At 35.1% G+C, this 19,571-nt stretch overlaps 1 protein-coding gene across 2 annotated transcripts in view; it reads right to left on the reverse strand.

Annotated features, from left to right (window-relative positions):
* The window catches only part of STXBP4 (syntaxin binding protein 4), a 73,908-nt gene extending 55,795 nt beyond the window's left edge, over positions 1 to 18,113 (reverse strand). For both annotated transcript variants that reach the window (XR_775104.1, XM_010578672.1), the window contains exons 1-11: positions 18,015 to 18,113; positions 10,684 to 10,757; positions 10,403 to 10,498; positions 9,365 to 9,434; positions 8,433 to 8,507; positions 6,104 to 6,189; positions 5,301 to 5,421; positions 4,619 to 4,751; positions 2,385 to 2,491; positions 1,797 to 1,980; positions 654 to 732 (exon numbers count right to left, since the gene is read on the reverse strand). Coding sequence is in view for 1 of the 2 variants with exons in the window: in XM_010578672.1 (XP_010576974.1) it covers positions 654 to 732; positions 1,797 to 1,980; positions 2,385 to 2,491; positions 4,619 to 4,751; positions 5,301 to 5,421; positions 6,104 to 6,189; positions 8,433 to 8,507; positions 9,365 to 9,434; positions 10,403 to 10,498; positions 10,684 to 10,757; positions 18,015 to 18,052 (1,063 nt within the window). In the remaining variant the exon portion in view is untranslated. The remainder of the gene's footprint in view (positions 1 to 653; positions 733 to 1,796; positions 1,981 to 2,384; positions 2,492 to 4,618; positions 4,752 to 5,300; positions 5,422 to 6,103; positions 6,190 to 8,432; positions 8,508 to 9,364; positions 9,435 to 10,402; positions 10,499 to 10,683; positions 10,758 to 18,014) is intronic.
* Positions 18,114 to 19,571: the final 1,458 nt, after the last annotated feature.

Here is a 19,571-nt window from a genome sequence, read left to right on the forward strand (position 1 = left end):
TTCACTGTAAATATAATGCATATTTGCTTCCCAAATGAATTAAAATTGTTCAGATTTGGTTCTGACCAAATTCCACAACCTCCATTTTACCTCAGTGTTGTTTTCAAAACATATATTTAGAGATATGATCAAAGTGACTATTCTCTTTGTTTGAATGTCATGACTCTCAAATATAAATATACACGTATATATTCTATTTGTTATTAATTGAAAAACTGACTGTTAGAGCTCTGCATGTTATTTCTACGCTTCCAGTAGGCTGCCCTGATTAAAAAAAAAAAAGTGCAAGCAGTATACATCCACAGAATTTCATCAAATCAAGAAAGCACAGTTTCTATGGCAACCTAACCTTGATCTATATGTGAGTCTTCATTATCTGGTTTCTATTCTATTCTGAGTCTATTATCATTACCGCTGTATAGCAAATGTTGTGATCACTCATTGTTGTTTGGTTTCAGCTGTTTGTTAAAGACAATGTAAGTTATATTTGACAGAAGCTACTAAACAATCCATTGATCTCGGTCCTTCATTTAGTACTACAACATAGTGCAATATTCCTTTTTTTAAAGACTATTGAGTCTCACTATGTACTATTTTCTGTATGACAGTTATTGAAGAAAAAAAGGGTGGCAGGGAATTAAATCACCATTTACCAGTGGCAGACACATCAGTAGGACTGCTGTCTAGAGAAGTAATTGGAGATTGCTCCCCCATCTTGACTCCAGTTTCCATCTATGAAAGAAAATCAAAAGTCATGAAATACCATTTCTAAAGCAGATCACGAGCCAAACTAGAAATACACATTAATGTAAAAGAGTGGGAGAGGAAGGAAAACCAGAGGAGAAACAGGGCTGGAGAGATCAAAACAACCCTAGGAGAAATTGGAAGGCGTGGCGGGGGGGGGGGCACAGTGGTGAGAAGGAATGCCATTCAAAAAACTTAGATCAGGGCCTTCTCAAAACCTTAGTTAGGTTTTGGATATCTTCACATATTAAGATAGCACAGTCTCTCTAAGCAACCTGTTTCAATGTTTATATCTCTAATAGGAAAGAAAAATGGGCAAGAATTTTAAGTACAAATGTAAGAACAACTGAGAATCACCTGTTTTGACTTTGTGTTTGACATGGAGCATTTTAATCCTCCTTGTTCAAAGACAATATTTAGTTTTAAAAATGTGATAAATTGAAAATGTTTTTTTAAAATTGAAATAATAGAGTAGTTTTAAAATCTTCTTTCTTATGGTCAACATTACTTTTTCACACTAATGGTGCGCTGTATGAATTAAACCAACAATTGTTGCTTAGCCGAAAGAAAGGGGAAGAAACCCACATTCTTCTAGGACTCTGATTTTTAACCAAAATCTCATCATCATGGAGGAAGTGTAACTTGTGAGATTGTACTGTACTCACACATATGTGGTAATCAGAGAGTAATTTATCTCTGAAATATATAACTATGTATCTAATTCTGAAACTTTAGTCCCTAGAAAAACAGTAAGAAGAACTCTGTATCTAAGAACCCGGTTAATGCTTATTTTATTTGATTTGTTTTCTTACCACAAGCCAACTAATACTCTTATTCCTCTCATCATTGTGGTTTACTCTACCGTTACACAACATGTTTTCTGGAAAAGTCTTGATATTCCGAAGAATTAATATCGTGCAGGAAAAAAAGCCTGTCATTTTCCTACTAGAAGGGAAACTGAATTAAAATAACCCTACACTGAAATTTCAATAAAATTAGGAAAAACAACCATTTGCTCTCTTTATACTGAGAGGAGTAATAAGTATACTCACAGCATTTGGAGTGAACGTTGAAACAAGCTTCCCATTAGGAGATGCAAAAGAACTAAGCATTGCAGCCTGTTGCTCTCCATATGCTACAGAAGATGCTAAGAGGCTAGAAGGACGTTGCAGATTCTCTGAATAACTGGGAACATTTTTTTGTCTAATAAAAGCTATCTCCCAAAAACTTTCAAACCTAAAATTAAAATTAAAAAAGTTTCAACATATTGTATACTATACTTTTCATAGGATTATAAGTTACTCTTGCAAAAATTACATTTTCCCCAACACTGTGTGTGATTTTATTTAATTATTTTTCTAAAAGGATGTTCTATTCCCCATCATTAAAAAAGGCAAATAATGTGGTTTTGGGTTTTGTTTTTTCTTTTGAAAGGAATTAAAGGATCATAATTTTACAGGTCTAAAAGGTGCATTTGAGTCTTTTTCTATGAAATAATATTGCAACTGAATATTTCAAAAAAACTAATAACACTTGCATTTCCTCTAAGTACACATGACAAGACATTTCGCATTAATCTGATCATAAATATCATATAATAAACCGTTCTGGAGGATTAGGTGTTTGACAGTAACAGATACCTCATCTTTGTTCTGTTGATTATACTTTTTGCCTCTTCATAGGAGACACCAATCATTGACTCTTTGTTTATGGACACAAGTTGATCTCCAGGCTTCAATCGTCCATCCTAACATAATAAATAAAAAACCAAACCTGCAAATTTTATATTAATCACTAACACTACAGAAAGAAGTGTAGAATCACAACACTAACATACTCCTCTGGATCTGTTAAGACAAGAAATATCAAGAATGGCTATATATTCTGCCTGACAATCTTCAGAAATAAACAGCAGATCAAACGATCATTTAATCACCATGACAGCAGTCATTATAAAAGCTTCATTGGACAGAATGGATCTCAGGTATTGTGTAGAAGAAGAAATTTGGACCCAGATGCATTACTTCTGTTAAAAAAACCCAAACAAACAAACCACAGATAGTAAATTTTCCATCAAGGAGTACCAATCCATCTGACTACAGGAAGCTTCCTGTATTCCTAATTCAGCTGTGAGCTGGATTAATTTGTATTTCAAAACCAAACATTCTTGGCTTCACATGGGACTCTTCAGGCACTTACTAGCCATATTAATCTTAATGAGAAAACCAGATTAATCTATTAGGAATTCACCAGTCAAAACCACAATAGAAATAACATTGTCAAGTTTGTCCTTCTGTTGAATTCATTGCAAACTTTCTACCAACACAGGAACATATCACGTTTCTGTCTCGAAGACTGTAAGACAAGACTTTAAATGTGCTAGATTAGATTTCTCACTAAGATAAAGCTTTTTTCACTCACATTTTAAAAGAGGCCTCAACAATTTAACTGAAAATTCACATAATTCACCTATGGTTACAAAGTTAGTTATGACATTTGTCTCATGTAATACACATCAAATTACACATAATGTCTGTGTTCTTCAGCTCTTAAGAAACTAATCACAGAATCAATCTGCCATGTGAAACAAACTGTGTACAGAAAAGATATATAGGAAACAAGTAAAATACCTTTTCAAGACCAGTATAATTTTAAATTTTTAATACCCACATACCATAATTTTAGCTGTATTATTTCAAACCTATGATAGCACTTACTACCTTTTTTTTGTCACTTAGTGTTTTGGTTTTGATTAAAGAAAAAAGTTGTATATCTTTTATTTTGCTTGCATCCAGCCTATTAAAAGATACCCTTTTCAATGCTGCCCTCCTGTGGCAGAGATTTAAAATATGCTTGCTATTTAGCTTTCTCAAACAGAATAACCAAGATTGGGAAATTACCTCTACTATTGCTAATATTAGAACCTACTACAAATTAGTGTCTCGGTCTCAGTCTATCTATTATGTGTGTTAGGCTTTAAATTATATGTTTACAATGAGAAAAATGTTTTAGAAGCCACAACAAAATAGGAGAAAACAAAAGAATGATTACCATTTATCTACTACAAGAACTCTTGGAGAAACTTTGCTTTTTTTCCCCCCATCTTGGCATTTTAGGATTAACTTTAATCTACAAAAATTCAGTCACAAATAGCTATAGATTGTTTTGGGGCAAAACTCATTGCTCGTGAAATTAACCCATACCCTCTTGCTTGGCAAGAGGCAGAAACTGGTTATCTACACATCAAAATAACCATAATAACTCAAGATGCAGAAGATGACACTTAGATAAACAGTTTTGTGTACTTGAACCAGACAGTTCTGTATTTATTTTTTAAAAGTGACAAGCCCTCCTGATTTACATATTGCATTTGTCAGAAATGAAAACAGTAATCAGTACCGATTCACACATTCTATTAGTCTGCATTATGAGAATATTTTTTTTCTAATTTGCCTACACAATGCTTTCCAACTGCAGGGACCCATCTAAATTAAGTCTAAGGGAAAAATGATTTTTTGAATGTCCAAGAAAAAAAAAAAAAAAAAGATGCAACCTGTAGCTTGGTCCCATCCTTGCTGATATACCTTGCATTATGCAACCTCTTAAAGAAGTTGATTTCTTACTACTTTCTCATAGGTAAATTGGGGAATAAGATCCTCATTTACCTCAAATGAACTCATGAATAATTTTAATTACCATGTAACCATGCTATGGTGCAATGAGATAATTATGTTTAAAGAGAAAGCAAGGAGAAACACAAACAAATTTTATATTTAAAATATAACTGTACATATAAAATACTGAAGTAGGTACTAAATGAAGGCAAAAATACAGGTGACTGAAGGGGAGGGAGGGAGGGAAGAAAGATCTTTACCTTATGACAATCACCACCAGGGATAATTTCTTGAATATATACCAAAGGCCCTTCATTTCTGTTAATTCCTCCTACGATATTCAAACCTAGGCTTGTTCCTTTGCAAACAGAAATTATCTGAAATGCGCTATCCCTACAAAGAGAAAGAAAAGTACAATTACTTCACAGAACTAGATACTCAGTAAAGACTCAAGTGATATAGTATATTTATCTTACTGATTGCACAAATATGTATTACAGCAACAAATAGAAATAGCGGACATTTAATCTCCATGGTCAACCATTACACTGCCTACTTACTACAAAATCAGCAACTTCAGGAGTTACTTCTGGCAATTACAAAAAGAATCAACACATTCTTTTACAAGGCTCCTCTCTACTATATATATCCAGGGCTTATGGGAGTACCTAGGTACTCATGAACCAGAAGCATTAATTCATTAGGAGACACTAAGATCAAAAGTCAACCTGATTATTCTACTTCGACCATATAAGCAATAAATAAATGAGAAAAATAACCTACTAAAACCGAAATTTTGCAACAGCAATGGTATTATAAGTTACAGGATTAAAAAAAAAAAAATTTGGACACTTAGCACTCAATGCAAAATTTTCCTGACGCGCCAAATACAGCATTTTCAACAGCTCACACAAGAGAGTTACAGTCAGTTTTGGAAAGTACTTTGCAAGCTTTGGAGATGGTGCTGGGACAGAATTATTTCTGCTGATATTATCCTTCGGATGCAACTGAGGACTCTGTGACCTTGAGGATGACCCAGAAGAAGGGCTGTCTACAGACTTTGCTTAAGAAAAGAAATAATGAAGAAAAGAAATAAAACACACATTTAGGAAAAAGCACAAAATTTCAACTCACATAAGTAAGTTCAGTGTGACTATTTTCATGTTAGAAAACAGACAAACTATAAGCAATCAGACAACCAAAAGAAAGCTTAAGTCTACACAGCTAAGAATTGCGAGCCACCGAGGGTTCCAGGAATAATTCTTTAAAACATAACAAGTGATGATTTTTTTCAAACTGGGTGCAAAAAAACCCCCCTCAACTGACTTTCATAAAATCACTCATGCTATATAAAGGCACCCTAATTAGGCAACAATTCCACAAGGATTAGAATTTATGGTATTCTAGCTCAAATTTTTATCAGTACTTTGAAATCTTATGGTACATTTAATCTACAAATACCAAATACTTTTCACATTTTTCATTAATTAAAATTGCTGAAAGTAGGTGGTATTATATTTCTTTTAAGAGCTAGGGAAACTGACACACAAACCACTCAAGTTACATGTTTAGACTACAAACTAAATGTTAAAGTCTAAGTAAACATGTGTTTTGCCTGACTTTCAGTCACTTCCTTCAATACACCCTCCCCCCAAATGAAAAGACTTTTAAGTGAAAGCTTCTACTCCACCAAAGTATGACTACTGTCCTGCAGGATTATGTCAGGCTGGGAAGCAATCTCTTACCAGCTAACAGTTGTGTTGGAGAACTTCTTGCAGAGTTGGTGTCACTGTGAGAGCCATACTTATCCATCAGGTCGTGAAATTCTTTCCTGTGGCAAAAAAAGATCGTCTCTGTCAGGGTTTGGCATTAGTTTAAATGCACCCTTTGAAACATGCTACTGTTTCTACTGAACAGTTACCCTTCCTCAGAGAGAGAAGCTCAACCTGAACCGAAAGAGGAAAGACCTGTCAAACGTTTGAGAGACGCAAGAAAAAGATAATGTAATACAGAAGGATAAGAATGGAATAGCAACAGACTATGAATGAAATGGACTACTGGTCGAAAAGCTTAATTATTACCTCTCTTTACCCTGGATTTCAAAACTTTAAAAACTTGGAATTCAAGTCAACTACAGATAAGACAGTGGTATTACTTAGGTCCAGAACAAGTTGTTTATATCAGAAGGAATCAGAAAATATATCTGTAGCATACTCATATTTTTAAAGAATGCTTTTAGTTCAACTATACTGAACAAGAACCCAGAAGAGGTTGGCAAACAAAGATGTGGCACCTCAAAAAAGAGGATAGAAGAAATATTTATTAATTATTCAAGAATGACTAAAACCAATGCAAATTCTTAACTTTTAGCTTTCTCAGAAATTTACAGTCTATTTAATCTGAGGTAGATACCATTATATATTAAATATTGTATGTGCTTGGGCTTTGCTTATCTTTTTCATTATGAAATCTTTTTTTAAAAGCCCCAACAGATGAAATAAAGGGCAATTCTCGGTCAGGTACATTGTCAAGAAAAAAAAAAATAATTGAAATATAAAAGCAGAAGTCCTTTGCAGAAACCAATCATATTGTAACAAACTGGCAAAAAAGCAGCAAAGATGTACATCCTGTATTACATGCATTAAAGAGAAAACAAAAACTCTTGATTAATCTCATACTGAATGCAGCCTAATTTAAAAAAAAAAGTTTATAATCTTAACTATGCTTACACCTTAGTGATAACAGTTTAAAAAAACATATAAATAATCTAGAATGATGTAAGCCAGAAACATCAGTAAATTCATATTATAGAATTAGAGAGAGAGAACATAAATTAACTGATTGCAGGGAACATAACTGCCAAGTAATTCCAGTGACTGCAGAGGGTTATTGAAACCTGCTGGATGCATTTTTTTTTAAATGAAAAAATTTATTGAACCAATGCCAGACCCAGGCAACATAAACACAGCTGAGTATAAATCAAATAATCTTTTAGCACAGGAATTTACAGTCACAAGAAATTAACTCATAGGTTCTAAGTGAGGGACTGTATGTAGTGGCAAATTCTGCACAGGCCATTGGGCATACCACCAGAACAGTAAAAGGACTGATGGATTTTAATTATTCAAGGAGTTTAGAGGAAGTAGGTCAGTATGCTTTAGATAAAAGCAGATTAAGAGTGGACCTCGCATATATCTAGGCAGTCTGAAAAAAGGAGAGATCAGAGGCTACAGAGTGATTTAAATGTCTGTCAAATACAAAAAAAATAAAGGAGCAGAAAGAGGAAGCTTAAATCCGACAAAAGGCTAAAGGAATTTAGAGAAAATTCCTTTACGGGGAGATTACTCTGTAAGCGGAGCACCCCAGGAAAGGCAAGTAACAGCAGATTCTCTTGCGATGATTATCAAATATAGTTACATAACAGCCATTTCCTCCAGAGATTTAAGTCAAAAGGGGATACAGACCTGGATCCAAGCATTTCTGATTACACTCTGCCAATATTGGTTTATATGCTTAACATTAAACAGCAAGGTTAAAGCAATATTTAACATAAATGTCCTTATAATGGACGTATTTTGGACTACCTGCTGCAGTGAACAGTTTAACCTACTTATCCAAACTAATTCAAAGCTCATTAAAGATTGAAAAGTAAACTTCTGAGGGGAAACAATAACTAAATCTGCCTTTTTTTCAGAAGGCAAGACCAGCTTTAATCATACAGTTTTGTGGTACTGTAGGTCTAACGGATTCGCCATTTTTTATTATTTTAAAATGTGCAAAGTATTAAAAAAAAACTATCACAGCAAATAATTTTTAATAGTATTAGCTGGTAACATAACATTTCAATCCTCTGCATTAAACTGAAATTGGCCTGAGCTTCCTACTTTAATTGATGCAAATGGTCTCAGAATGAATTGGTACCGAATACTACACAGAAAAATGTGACGTGGTACAATTTTGTGATTAAAACTAATCTGAAAGAAAAATACATGCGAGCCTGCCCACCCAACCTTAGATATAGTGCTGTCTTTTTATTAGTTTTGAGGCTAAATCAATGTTTTCTTTTTCTCTTACTTTGCTTCTTCATCTCTAGCAACTAGCAGAGACATGTGATTAGATGCTGATGCTGTTCGCAAGATGTCAACAGCCCTAGAACGGGGGAAAAACAACCAAATCAGTATACCAAGGTACTGTCAAGAAGTACATGGTAAGTAATGGTAAGAGAGCTGGAAAATGGACAAATTCTTAACATAGTTAATCATTTTGACTGCCAGATACAGAGAAAAAAGCTTGCCAGCAGCTAACCCAAATTAAGCATTGGCAAACTGAGTGAGAGAGACTGATCAGTCTGTGAGTCTGTAGCTGATGACAGGAATAACCTGGGATTGCCCTCTCTTTCCCTTCCCTTTTGTCCCCATCTCTCCTTGGTCCATCTTACTGCCTTCCTGGACCCCCTTCAGGATTAACAGCCTACACCAGAATAAAACTACTGCTCAGGTATCCTTCATTGCTCAGGCTTTCCCTCAGCAATATATACTGTAATTTTTCTTTGAATTTTAAATCCATGTCTCCAACACGAAGCTGCATTGATCTCTGGTGATCCAGCTACAGAAACCATCCAACATATTCTACAGATTTTTCTCCTTCATTGTCCCATTACAATGATACTTGTTAGCTGCATCATTTACATTCACCAGTATTGAACCAACAGATAGTTATAAAAATGTTTTAGCAGCTTAATATGTTTTAATGCTATTTTCACATACATTCTATAATCTACATCACTAAGAAACTAGCTTATTCTGTCATTATAAGGGCATATAAAGGCCTGTCACTTCTCCACAATAGTTTTGCTGAATTACATTTATAGGATAAATTAATTGCCAGCTGAATTCCAAGGACCTCAGTGGAGTTCTGCTCTTTTAATCAGTGGTTGATAATGTCCAAAAAATCCCTATATAATATTCCAAGCTCTAATAAACATTTAGTAATAAGTACAAACATACCTTTCATTGGTTACTCCTATTAAGTTTTCTCCATTGACATCCAAAATGAGGTCACCAGTGAGCAAACGGCCTTGTAATGAAATTGACAGTAATGCATGAATCAACAGGAAAATGGTGAACATATATCACAGTAATAAAACAGGGCTTTTTCTTTCACTTTTATGTGATCTAATGCAATAAACAACTTTATGACTTTTAGCAGATTAGGTCCTGGTCCTAAGTAAGCTAGGTTATTGTGATAAGACTTGTAACTATCAATTGGTCTTATTAACCACAGAATAACCACTGAAAATAAGTGTTATTTAGCTATTTGTATTATTTATACATAGCATAAATATTTGTGGGACTGGAATTTATATTTCACAGTTGTGGAATTACCTTTCAGCTGAATTTTGCTCTTAACATACATGTAAGTTACCATGTATAAATACAATCAGTGATTTATACATTAATAAAGACATCCAAAAGATTTTTTTTAAAACAAATTCTATTTTTAACCTTCTGCAAATCTCAAGTTTAGGAACTATTACTTCTGAAGTAGATTTAGATTATTTTAAATTATCATTCTGCACAAGACCAGATGGAATCTCAAAAACCCCCATACACGGGCCTAGGACAGAAGTATATTCTGTAACTTTATTATTGCAAACTCTACCTAGTATAATTTCTTCTTTCCACACTGAAGATCTTAGCCACCATTTAAAAAAAAAAATCAGAACTCATTAAAAATACTAGTTCTATAAAGGAAACAACACTCTCATCCCTTATGAATTAACAGAGGTTCAGCATCTCAACACTTATTTAGCAGCTCTGAAAGATTGCCAATTGCTTTCATACCAGCCATATCTAGATTTGAACACATTTTCAAGAACTGAGAGTATTAAAATCTTTTTCTTATGTTAAAGCAAGTCACAACATCATGAACCCTGACTAAACCATGTTATTTTAAATATCCTTATCCACAAAGTAAAATAAAGACTTTTTTTGACAGCTTTTTATATGCAGCGTGTTTGCAAGAAAAAAATTAAAATTACTTACTATCTACAGCAGCAACCCCTCCAGGTAGAATTCTCTTTATGAAAATCCCATAATCTTCTGCTGTCTGTGCCCGATAACCTCCAATAATTTTAACTCCTGCAGAACAAAAGAAACACACAAGAAATTGGTTATTCCCCCTACTGTGCTGAACAGATTTACAGTCAAATCCATAAAAGCCAGATAAATTTAACTTCTACTGATGACAGTGTGAACTGGAAAACCTCACCAGGTGCTTTTAGATTTGGTTTACTCTGAATCAACAGAATGTGCAATCTAATTACCTAATCCATTTTGACAATCAGAAAAAGAAATGCGGTGAACAGCTCGATTGATTCCATGAGGGCCCATAATAGTCCTAAGAAATAAAATAAAAGTCATTAAATCCCTAATTACAGAAACGTATGTAGAGCTATGTTAGTATCAAAGAAATTACAGTGACCATGTTTTTAACTCTAATATAAACCAAAACCAGTTTTCTCCACTGACAACTTCATGTGGTTTGATACCTCTTCCACACCCCTTCCCCCAACGAAAAATCAGTCTCCTCATAACAAATACAAGGTACCGAGGTAAAACAAAGTATATGTAGTTTACTTCCTTTTCCCCCAAAGCATTTCAGGCTGAATTGTGAATCCCACTTTGTTTATAATAAAAGGATTATGATTAAATAGAAACAAAATCCCACAACCTGGTCCAGCTTAGCATTTAGGATAGAAAAACATATCATAACATCTTAGATCAGGTAATGAATATTAAAACAAAACCACAGCTAAGACAGTGTATACAAAAATATTTTCTAAGATATCTAACATATAATTTTGTGGTTATTTAGGAACATAATCTCTTCCCTACAGTCTCTCATTTCTTCACTCAACATTGTTTTCTTTCTCTGTTTTAAAAAAGGCTTCATTCCAAACTCTGTTGCCTGCTCCCCTGTGTACCCTCCCACCCCAAGCCAAAATACCAGGTTGGCACTTGAAATTGTCTAAAGGCAGATGAGTATTTTGGAGGCAGTTGATAATGCTACAGAATTAAGGAAGAATACAAAGTAAAATTAGAGTTTTGAAACCTAAATATATGGTTCCATCGGAAACATGACCAGCATGCTGCTCTGAGAATGTAAAGTGTTAAGAATTCCTATGAATCCAGATTACCCTTTACCATTTTTATTTTCATTTAGATGAATTATTATAAAAAAATTCAAGTTGTATCACAACTTCTTTGTCCTCCCACTGTACCATTTTTGGAGAAGACTCACCAGATCCCTTCTAGAAAAAAGCAGAAGCACCACTTGGGTTTTTCTGCTTTGACCTACATATTGTTCTATATCAGACAGTGAGTTGCACTTTCTAGAGCATGATGTTAAAGTCAAATGGAACAACTAGAATTCATTAGCAGGGGCGAAAAGAGGATCGAAGTGGAGGACATAGTGACCCAAATCCTCCCACGCAACCAAATCCAGCACACAGCCTGAACTCCATGTCTGAAACTGGGTATTTCTGCAAAAGCCAGAGTACATGTCATTACAAGGTGCTGTGCCAGAGACAAGAGAGAAATCCAGAAGGTCCAAATGTTCCTAAATTCTAGCACCAGGCAAGAGATCCAGCTTCTAAAGAACACCCATAATTCTTTTGGTTTTGTATGAGAAAACTGGGTAACTGTATAATTTTCACTGTAGTAATTCTTGAAGGATTTGTTTCATAAGCTAAAAAGAAATGATGAAACCTAGTTAGTGTATTTGGCCACTGACAAGACTGCACATGACCTTGCTACTATGTGACAGAGCATAAGGCACACTTTGTAAGGCTAAAAGTGAGCCAAAGTGCTTTTACTTAATCACAGTCAGAAAGGAAGAATAAATCCTTAAGTCCGCTATTTCTCTAACAAAACTTTTTTGATAAACTACTTCTATACAACAGTAGAGTTTTTCGCATTACTACCTAGTACTGTCACTTCAATTATCCCTCGCATTCAAACTGTTTTGAAGCTGAAAGACAACATATAAATCATGTTCTTTATAGGTCTGTCCTGATTTGTATCGATCTTCGAAAACTTAAAGAAGATGATACACGGATCTTTAAAATAAGTAGACAATTACTCTATTTTTTTCTGACTTGCCTTTTGCTACTACTGTTCTGTTTCTTGCTCTGCCATGCTCTCAGCAGTTTTCACGTAGCAGTTTTTTATTAAAATAAAAAAGAACAAATGTTATTTCAACCTCACACAGAAGTCTACTTTCATGAAGTCTTAAAAGATCAAATCTCAGACTTTAAAGTTCAGAGTTCACCAGAAATCTTAGAACCTATTTATATACTACCATATAAAATGATCATGAAATATGACCAAATATAGGCACAGAACATTTCACAGGAAAGGATCTACATTCCTAGAAGTAACAGGCAATACTTCCAAAAGAGACATCTTAACTAACATGAAATGGATTCTGACAAAGAGGATACAGAGAACATACAAAGTAGTAATTCACAATGGAGAGGACTAAGATATCTCTGAAACAGTGAAATTGTCATGATGCTGCCACCTGCAACTAGAACGAACTGACACTTTGAACAGACACCTTTACAAGGCATTCAGTTGTATTTATGGTCTAAAGGCTACATCCCTCCAATACATGCGGTTTAAAATTACTTCATTCCATAAAAGTAAAGACAAGGCTCTTCAAATGCCCCAAATTTGCTTAGCATATCACATCTTGCTGACTTCCAGTGCTAGTTTTTCTCCCATATAACTTAGAGATGGATCTTCAAGTCAAGACACTTGTCATAGTTCTAATAAAATAAACAGGGCTTTAACAGTTTCACTATAAAAAAGACTTGGATTTAGCACCCATCCAACATTTATGTCATGTTATCATTATTTAATATTCATGAAATGTTAGAATACGTCTCCCAAAACATTAGAAATATGCTCAACAAAATAAATAAGGAAACAGGCTTCTAAACCAATTGGCAGTAGTAACAAAAAATAATTTCAATGTTCTTTGCAGAAAAAGATGCAAATTAAATAATGAGATGTCGCTACTCATTCCTTGAGAAGTCATGTAAAAATACTTGTAAGCAAGCTTTTAGCACAGAGAAGAAAAGATGTGAGGCAATAAATGAAATAAACAAGCAAGACGCTACAAAATGTACACTATACACTAAACTCGACACTCCAACTGGAGTCCTGGAATGCTAACAGACTAATTGCGTATAATTTTGTGTAGATGTTCTAGTAAAGGCAATTAAAATGAACTTTTTAAATACTTTTTTTCTATTACTTTTTAGCAGCATACACAAGAAGTTCAACAGCTTTATGTTTTGTATCTTCTAGAGATTTATCAGAACATACAGCTCCAGATATTCTTTTGATCTGTCTTCCTGAGAAATTATTAGTCATTTATGTGCAGAAAGTATTTATCTAGGTTTATCAATGGAAGAATAAAACCCTTCCTTCACAAAATAGGTATTACTTGACACTTAAACAAAAATCTAAATGGTAAACTCTGGCTGCTTATGAAAAGAAGCTAAAAATGTCTACAGCTTTTAAATTATCTTTACTGTATTTTTCCCAATTACAGACTAGAAAAATGCTGTCAGAACCTAATGGTTAAGCATACCAGTATAAAAGAGAAAGACCATCAAAACGCTCGGGTTCATCTTCATCTCCTGGTGAGAGTAAGGACATTCTTCAGCACAGCAGCAAAGACAATGACAAAGCAACCAAAATACACCAGAGGTTTCCAATTCAGCCGGATAAAGGTTACATGCAGGACAATTTCTGCTACTAACTAAAAAAACCCAGACAGACAGAGCTTGAAACGAGCGTCTCTGCCTACTTAATCTTCTCTGAAACCCTCTGCGTCACATGGACTAATTCACCTATGTAGGTAATGTTTACTTTTTCTCTGTTTGAAATGGCAATTTATAGCAACTTTAAAGACTGATAAACGCAAAGGAGAGAAAATTTACTTGCATTTACCATAACTGTGATTATGCAATCTCTATCTAGCAGCCAAAGGCAAATGAAATAATTAAAATAAACTTATTTTCTCATGTTCTTCCAATAATTTACATGCTCCCTCCAAACCAGGTCAAAAGCAGTAACTCATGACCTTTCTAAAGCAATCTTCCTAGCAGACTGGATTATGTACATCCACAAACGAAAGGGAAAGCTAACAAAGCAGACAGACCGAAAGCATTAATCAAACAAATGCCATTATGCTATTACTTTGCATTCTCAATCACAGTATTGACTTGTGTCATGCTTTAACTTGGTTTTTACTCTTTCAATGTACAACAGTCCAAAGCTAACGCAGAACTTGGGTTACATATTTTCTCTAGAAATGGAAGCTGACACATCTGGTTTTTTTGTAAAAGCAAATAAAAATCATGAATTTCTATCATTACCCTGAGAATAATCTAGTTGAAAAAGTAAAAAATATACCACTGTTCCCAGAGGTAAGACTCTCTTCTGATATGAGGCTTGCTCTTGTAGAGATATGTGTATTTTCAGAACTTGTGAACACCTGACATGAGTCTGATTAACTACTGTTTTCTTCCAGGCTTGCATCAGAAGATGCACTCCCATTACTCCCACTCTTTCTAAAAGATCTTAAAAAGATTGGAGTTTAAAATTACAACCAAATATTCTGTGCTCACCGAGGGCTTTGTTTAAGCAGAAAGGTGAATCCTCTCTAGCAGGGAGTAACCTTGTGATGAGACAGCATCTGTCACAGTGTCTAGAGCTGCACAGCAGGACAGCTTGGCTATGCGAGGAATGCATATGCTTATCTCATGCACTTTTTTTTTTAAAGTTGTAGCGACCATGGTTTCGTTAGCACGTAATCGTTCTGGGGAAGGATCTTTTTGCTTATAGGCAATGCGCTATATGGTGTTCAAATATACAGAGGTCAGTCCCTAGAGCCCGCAGAGCCTGCATCTACACACACAAGAGGGGCAGAAGGGTAAAGTGACACACCACAGATTAAGGAGCAGATCAGTGATGGAAGTGGGAACACAAAGCAGCCTTCCCCGTTCCTGAAATGTGAAGAGCTCCACTGGCATCATTTGGATTGCTCACATCCATTCAGTGATGAAAATTTGGCCCTTTGTAGTCTTTTCTCGATGAGTTTAACTCTGTTGGCGTTAGTGGTGTTATAGTCTGATGAAAGAAAAGCCATTGATATTCTAAGTACCGCATCAATTAGATTTGCTCCAGGTAAGGTGACAGAAGATAAAATACCAATAGCCTTTCTTCAACAAAATTGTCACTGTTCTTAACACCAGTGGAATTCAATTTGTGGTATCATTATCAGGAACATTTGTCAAAACAAATCACTCAGACCAGTATGGCTTGTTTCCAGTGTCATGTTTTCTGCAATAAAACCCCCCCCACCCCCCATTAAAAGTATGGCTCAAGGCTATGCATTTCCATTATTAAAAAGCAAAAAATTATTTTTATTAAACCAGACATGACAAACTTCTTAACAACTTAAGCAGATATAAAGTAGTACGAAGCTTACTGCTCCCACCTCTTTTTATTAGTTATTATCAGTAATACAGCACTTGTTCAAACAACTGCTCCTCCATCCCTTCATCAAAGAAATCTATGCATTGTTCAGCTTCCTGAACTCATCCCCAAGGCTTCTACCCCTCTTTACCTTAAAATTCTGCTGCTGTGCTGCTTTTAATGTTTCTGAAGGATTCATATAGAAGAATGGTACTATTGCTTCTCTTGCAAGTTCTCTGCCTTTCGAGAACATACTCAGGGAAACACAAATTACTTTTTACTTCCAGAAAAATCTAGGAATACTGTAACCACTTAAGACTCCATAAAATCTAATTATCAGTAAGTAAGAATAAATTTTCAGGAGATATCATTTGTTATTTTATGCAGCAAACAAACAAAGATTCTTTTTCAAACAGCTAGTAAACTACTCTATTCTGGCAACATTATTAATTATGACTCACCTTTCCTAAAGGAAGTTTTGTAATGCTTTAGCAACTGAGATGGGTTACAGGGTAATTTAGCAGAGGACAAAAAGATTTGCAGAATCTTCAGAAGCACAGCTCACAAGATCTTTTTGTTCTAAATAAAACAAAGGTCTTTTACAAAAATCCTATACAAGTCAATTATGTAACTATGGCCTTTCAGGTTCACTAACCCTAAAAGGTAAAAATTCATTATGATACTAAGGATCACAGTCAAGAGAATGCTGTATCGTATAGCATGAACGAACACTTACTTCTGATCTATCCAAAACCACTAATTATTCAAAATACATTTTGCTGATCAGGTCATAAAGATTAAAAGAAAACACATGTCATTATATGGCAATTGTTAAACATGAAAAAAAGCTTGAGCAACATTGTAATTATGAAGAAGCATGAACGGTTTCAGGCTAACTCCTTCTGTAGAGAAGAAAGGTATTATTTAAAGTTCAGGTAAACCTCAATTAACATATAACCAAGTACATTCTTGAAGCATTGTGCACTGATACTGTCTCCCAGAAAGAAAATAAATAAGTATAGAAAATTATAGTCTTCCACCATCATGTAGCTGAAGTGCAGTTACATGCACCTTTCATGTTCACCTCTTATGTGAAAAATTGCCTTTGGAATACAGTGATCTAGTAACTAGTCATGTAATATACCTTCCACATCAATCTAGCAAGCCATAGCTGTTTTAAAGATGTATCTTTGTATTACACACCCTGTATTTCCATCAGACAAGCAGAGTGTTTGCTTCTTCAGATCCCAGTAAAAAGCAAGTTAATTTTTTTATGTTTTGTGGGTTTGTTTTTCAAAAAAATCAAGTTATTTATGAGGTGGCATAATTCAAAATCTATGCTAAATTGTCTGACAACTGATACTTTTGAATACTATTTGCTGGGTTCTATTGCACAAGCACAGCAAACATGGTAGTCCAGCAAGAGCTGTCTGTGCCTGGTTTTAATTATGGTTTTGATGACAGTGTTGGCATGGTTACTTGGCAGTTTGGGAAGGGTCTGGAGTTATGATTTTTCAATCACAACTGAATCTGTGCTTGCCATTCAGAATCTGATCCAACTTACAACTTTTAAGTGGATAACATTACGGTTTATAGAATGAATATAATTATCATTATACATCCCACGGCATTAGTAAAAAAATAAGATGGTTCCAAAGCATTACATATAAAGCATTAAAGGCACACAGACATAGTATTCAGAACAAGTGACGCATTATAATACATAAACTCTATACAGTGTCTTATGTCACTGTAGGTACCCTAGATGTACAAGGAAGTAATCTGCTATATACCTCACAAGTATGCCTTCATAGCTGCAGAAGCATTAAGGAATTTCTGTGCAGGGTTTTATCTTTACAGAACCAGTCCAAACCAAGTGCTGATGAACTTAATGAAAAGCTTAAGAGCTATTTCTTCCCCTTATGTGTAAATTCACTGTTGTTGGTATTAGCTTTTCTAAGATATTGCTTCAGGCTGTTTCACTATCAAAGTTATTTTTGTTTAAGGCTTCATCAAAACAAGATCCTACTAAAAAAACTGCAAGAATTTTCATATTAAAACCCAGTAATTGTTGTATTCCTCAGAGGGTGGGGAAAGTACTTACTTTTTATCTGTATTTGTTAGGGGATCTGTACTGGACATCTTCTTAGGTGCACTATTTTAATAAAAGTTCAAAATGAAGAATTCTGACACATGAAGCACTGGCTCGTAACCAGGATAATAACTGCTGTAAAAAAGGAGAAACCACTTTTTGAAATTTACATGGCGATGTTTATTTTCAGACACCAACAACAATTCTTATTTATTACTGACTAGCTGAAATCAAGTGGGAAAAGGGAACTTTCACGATAAAACAGATACACTTCATTGCTGAAAACAATAAGCAGTTAACAACTCGGACTTCGCTGTATATTGTACCAAAACACCTGACAGCCTAACTTCCTCTTAATTTATGAGGTAGGAATTTGGGTAAACCTGAAGCCCCCGTGATTAAAATCTTCTAAAAAATGCAAGTAACTGAGATTACAATTCCAGGATAAAGTAACTTAACTGCTAAAGACAAAAACAATCTCCTTTTTTTCCAGCAAAAGTTACTTGGGGAGGGAATGTTGTTTTGAGGATGATGAGGTGTTTTGTGTGTCTTGCTTTCTCACATTTTTTTCTAACTTAGGATGCAGTGTCTATGGAATTCTCACATGAAGTATGTAAGACACAGGCCATAACGCTCACAAACTGGGGTTATGTACCACTAACGCAGCAAAACCCCAGTAATTCACATTGTATTTTTATTAGCGCATACAACAGGTCAACAAGACATACAACCCTAAAAGTACTGAGCTACAATCATTTGCAAAATTACTGCAAAAGCACTAATGCAAAAGTATCTGTTTGTATCAGTAGCAAATCTTCGTGACCTCACGAGCTGTATGGCTAAACCCTCACATGGCCACAAACCAGAAAAGGTCTTAGCCCCAAGACACGGTACAAGGGGCACAAGGAACTCTCTGAACAATGCACAGGCAAAAGATGGCCACAGGTGCTAGCGGTACCAGTGACACCCTACCAACCTGGGCTAAAATAAAGTAGGCTCCCTAGCTCCACAGTGTCAGCCTCCACAAAAACCACACTGACTGATTCCTGCAGGTCCGCATTTCTGCATTAAAAAAAAATGTTAAATTCACTTTAGAATACCACAAGTTTTCCTGCAGTAAACGTTTTCAGACCTCTTGCTAAAGGATCAAAAAACCCGCCATCTAAATAGAGGAAACACCACAATATTGCTTCGCTCCAGGCTTTACCAACACAACTAAATGGCAAACGATTCGCTCTGGGCTTTATCAACAAAACTAAATGGGAAATGAAGAGCTGCCAAAGTCACTGCGTGATTCATGTTACTGGAACCAGCACGAGAGAAGAAGAGCAGTGATCTAAAGCAATAAAGTCAAGTACTGATACAGCAAAGTTTGTTACAGTGCACGGGACCAGTCCTGTGAAAAAAGGTTGTGTTTGTGAATTTGCTTGACCTTGCCCGTCCTGAAGTTACCGCTGTTTACAAACAGCGCTCAATTGCTTTTTGGCATGTCAATATTTGTGCCTAAACAAAAACAAATCCCTACACAGGACAGTACGAAGAAATGAAACTCATCAGGAACCGAAGCAC

The sequence above is a fragment of the Haliaeetus leucocephalus genome, unplaced genomic scaffold (genome assembly GCF_000737465.1).
Source record: "Haliaeetus leucocephalus isolate CR32 unplaced genomic scaffold, Haliaeetus_leucocephalus-4.0 Scaffold646, whole genome shotgun sequence".
Lineage (NCBI taxonomy): Eukaryota > Metazoa > Chordata > Aves > Accipitriformes > Accipitridae > Haliaeetus > Haliaeetus leucocephalus.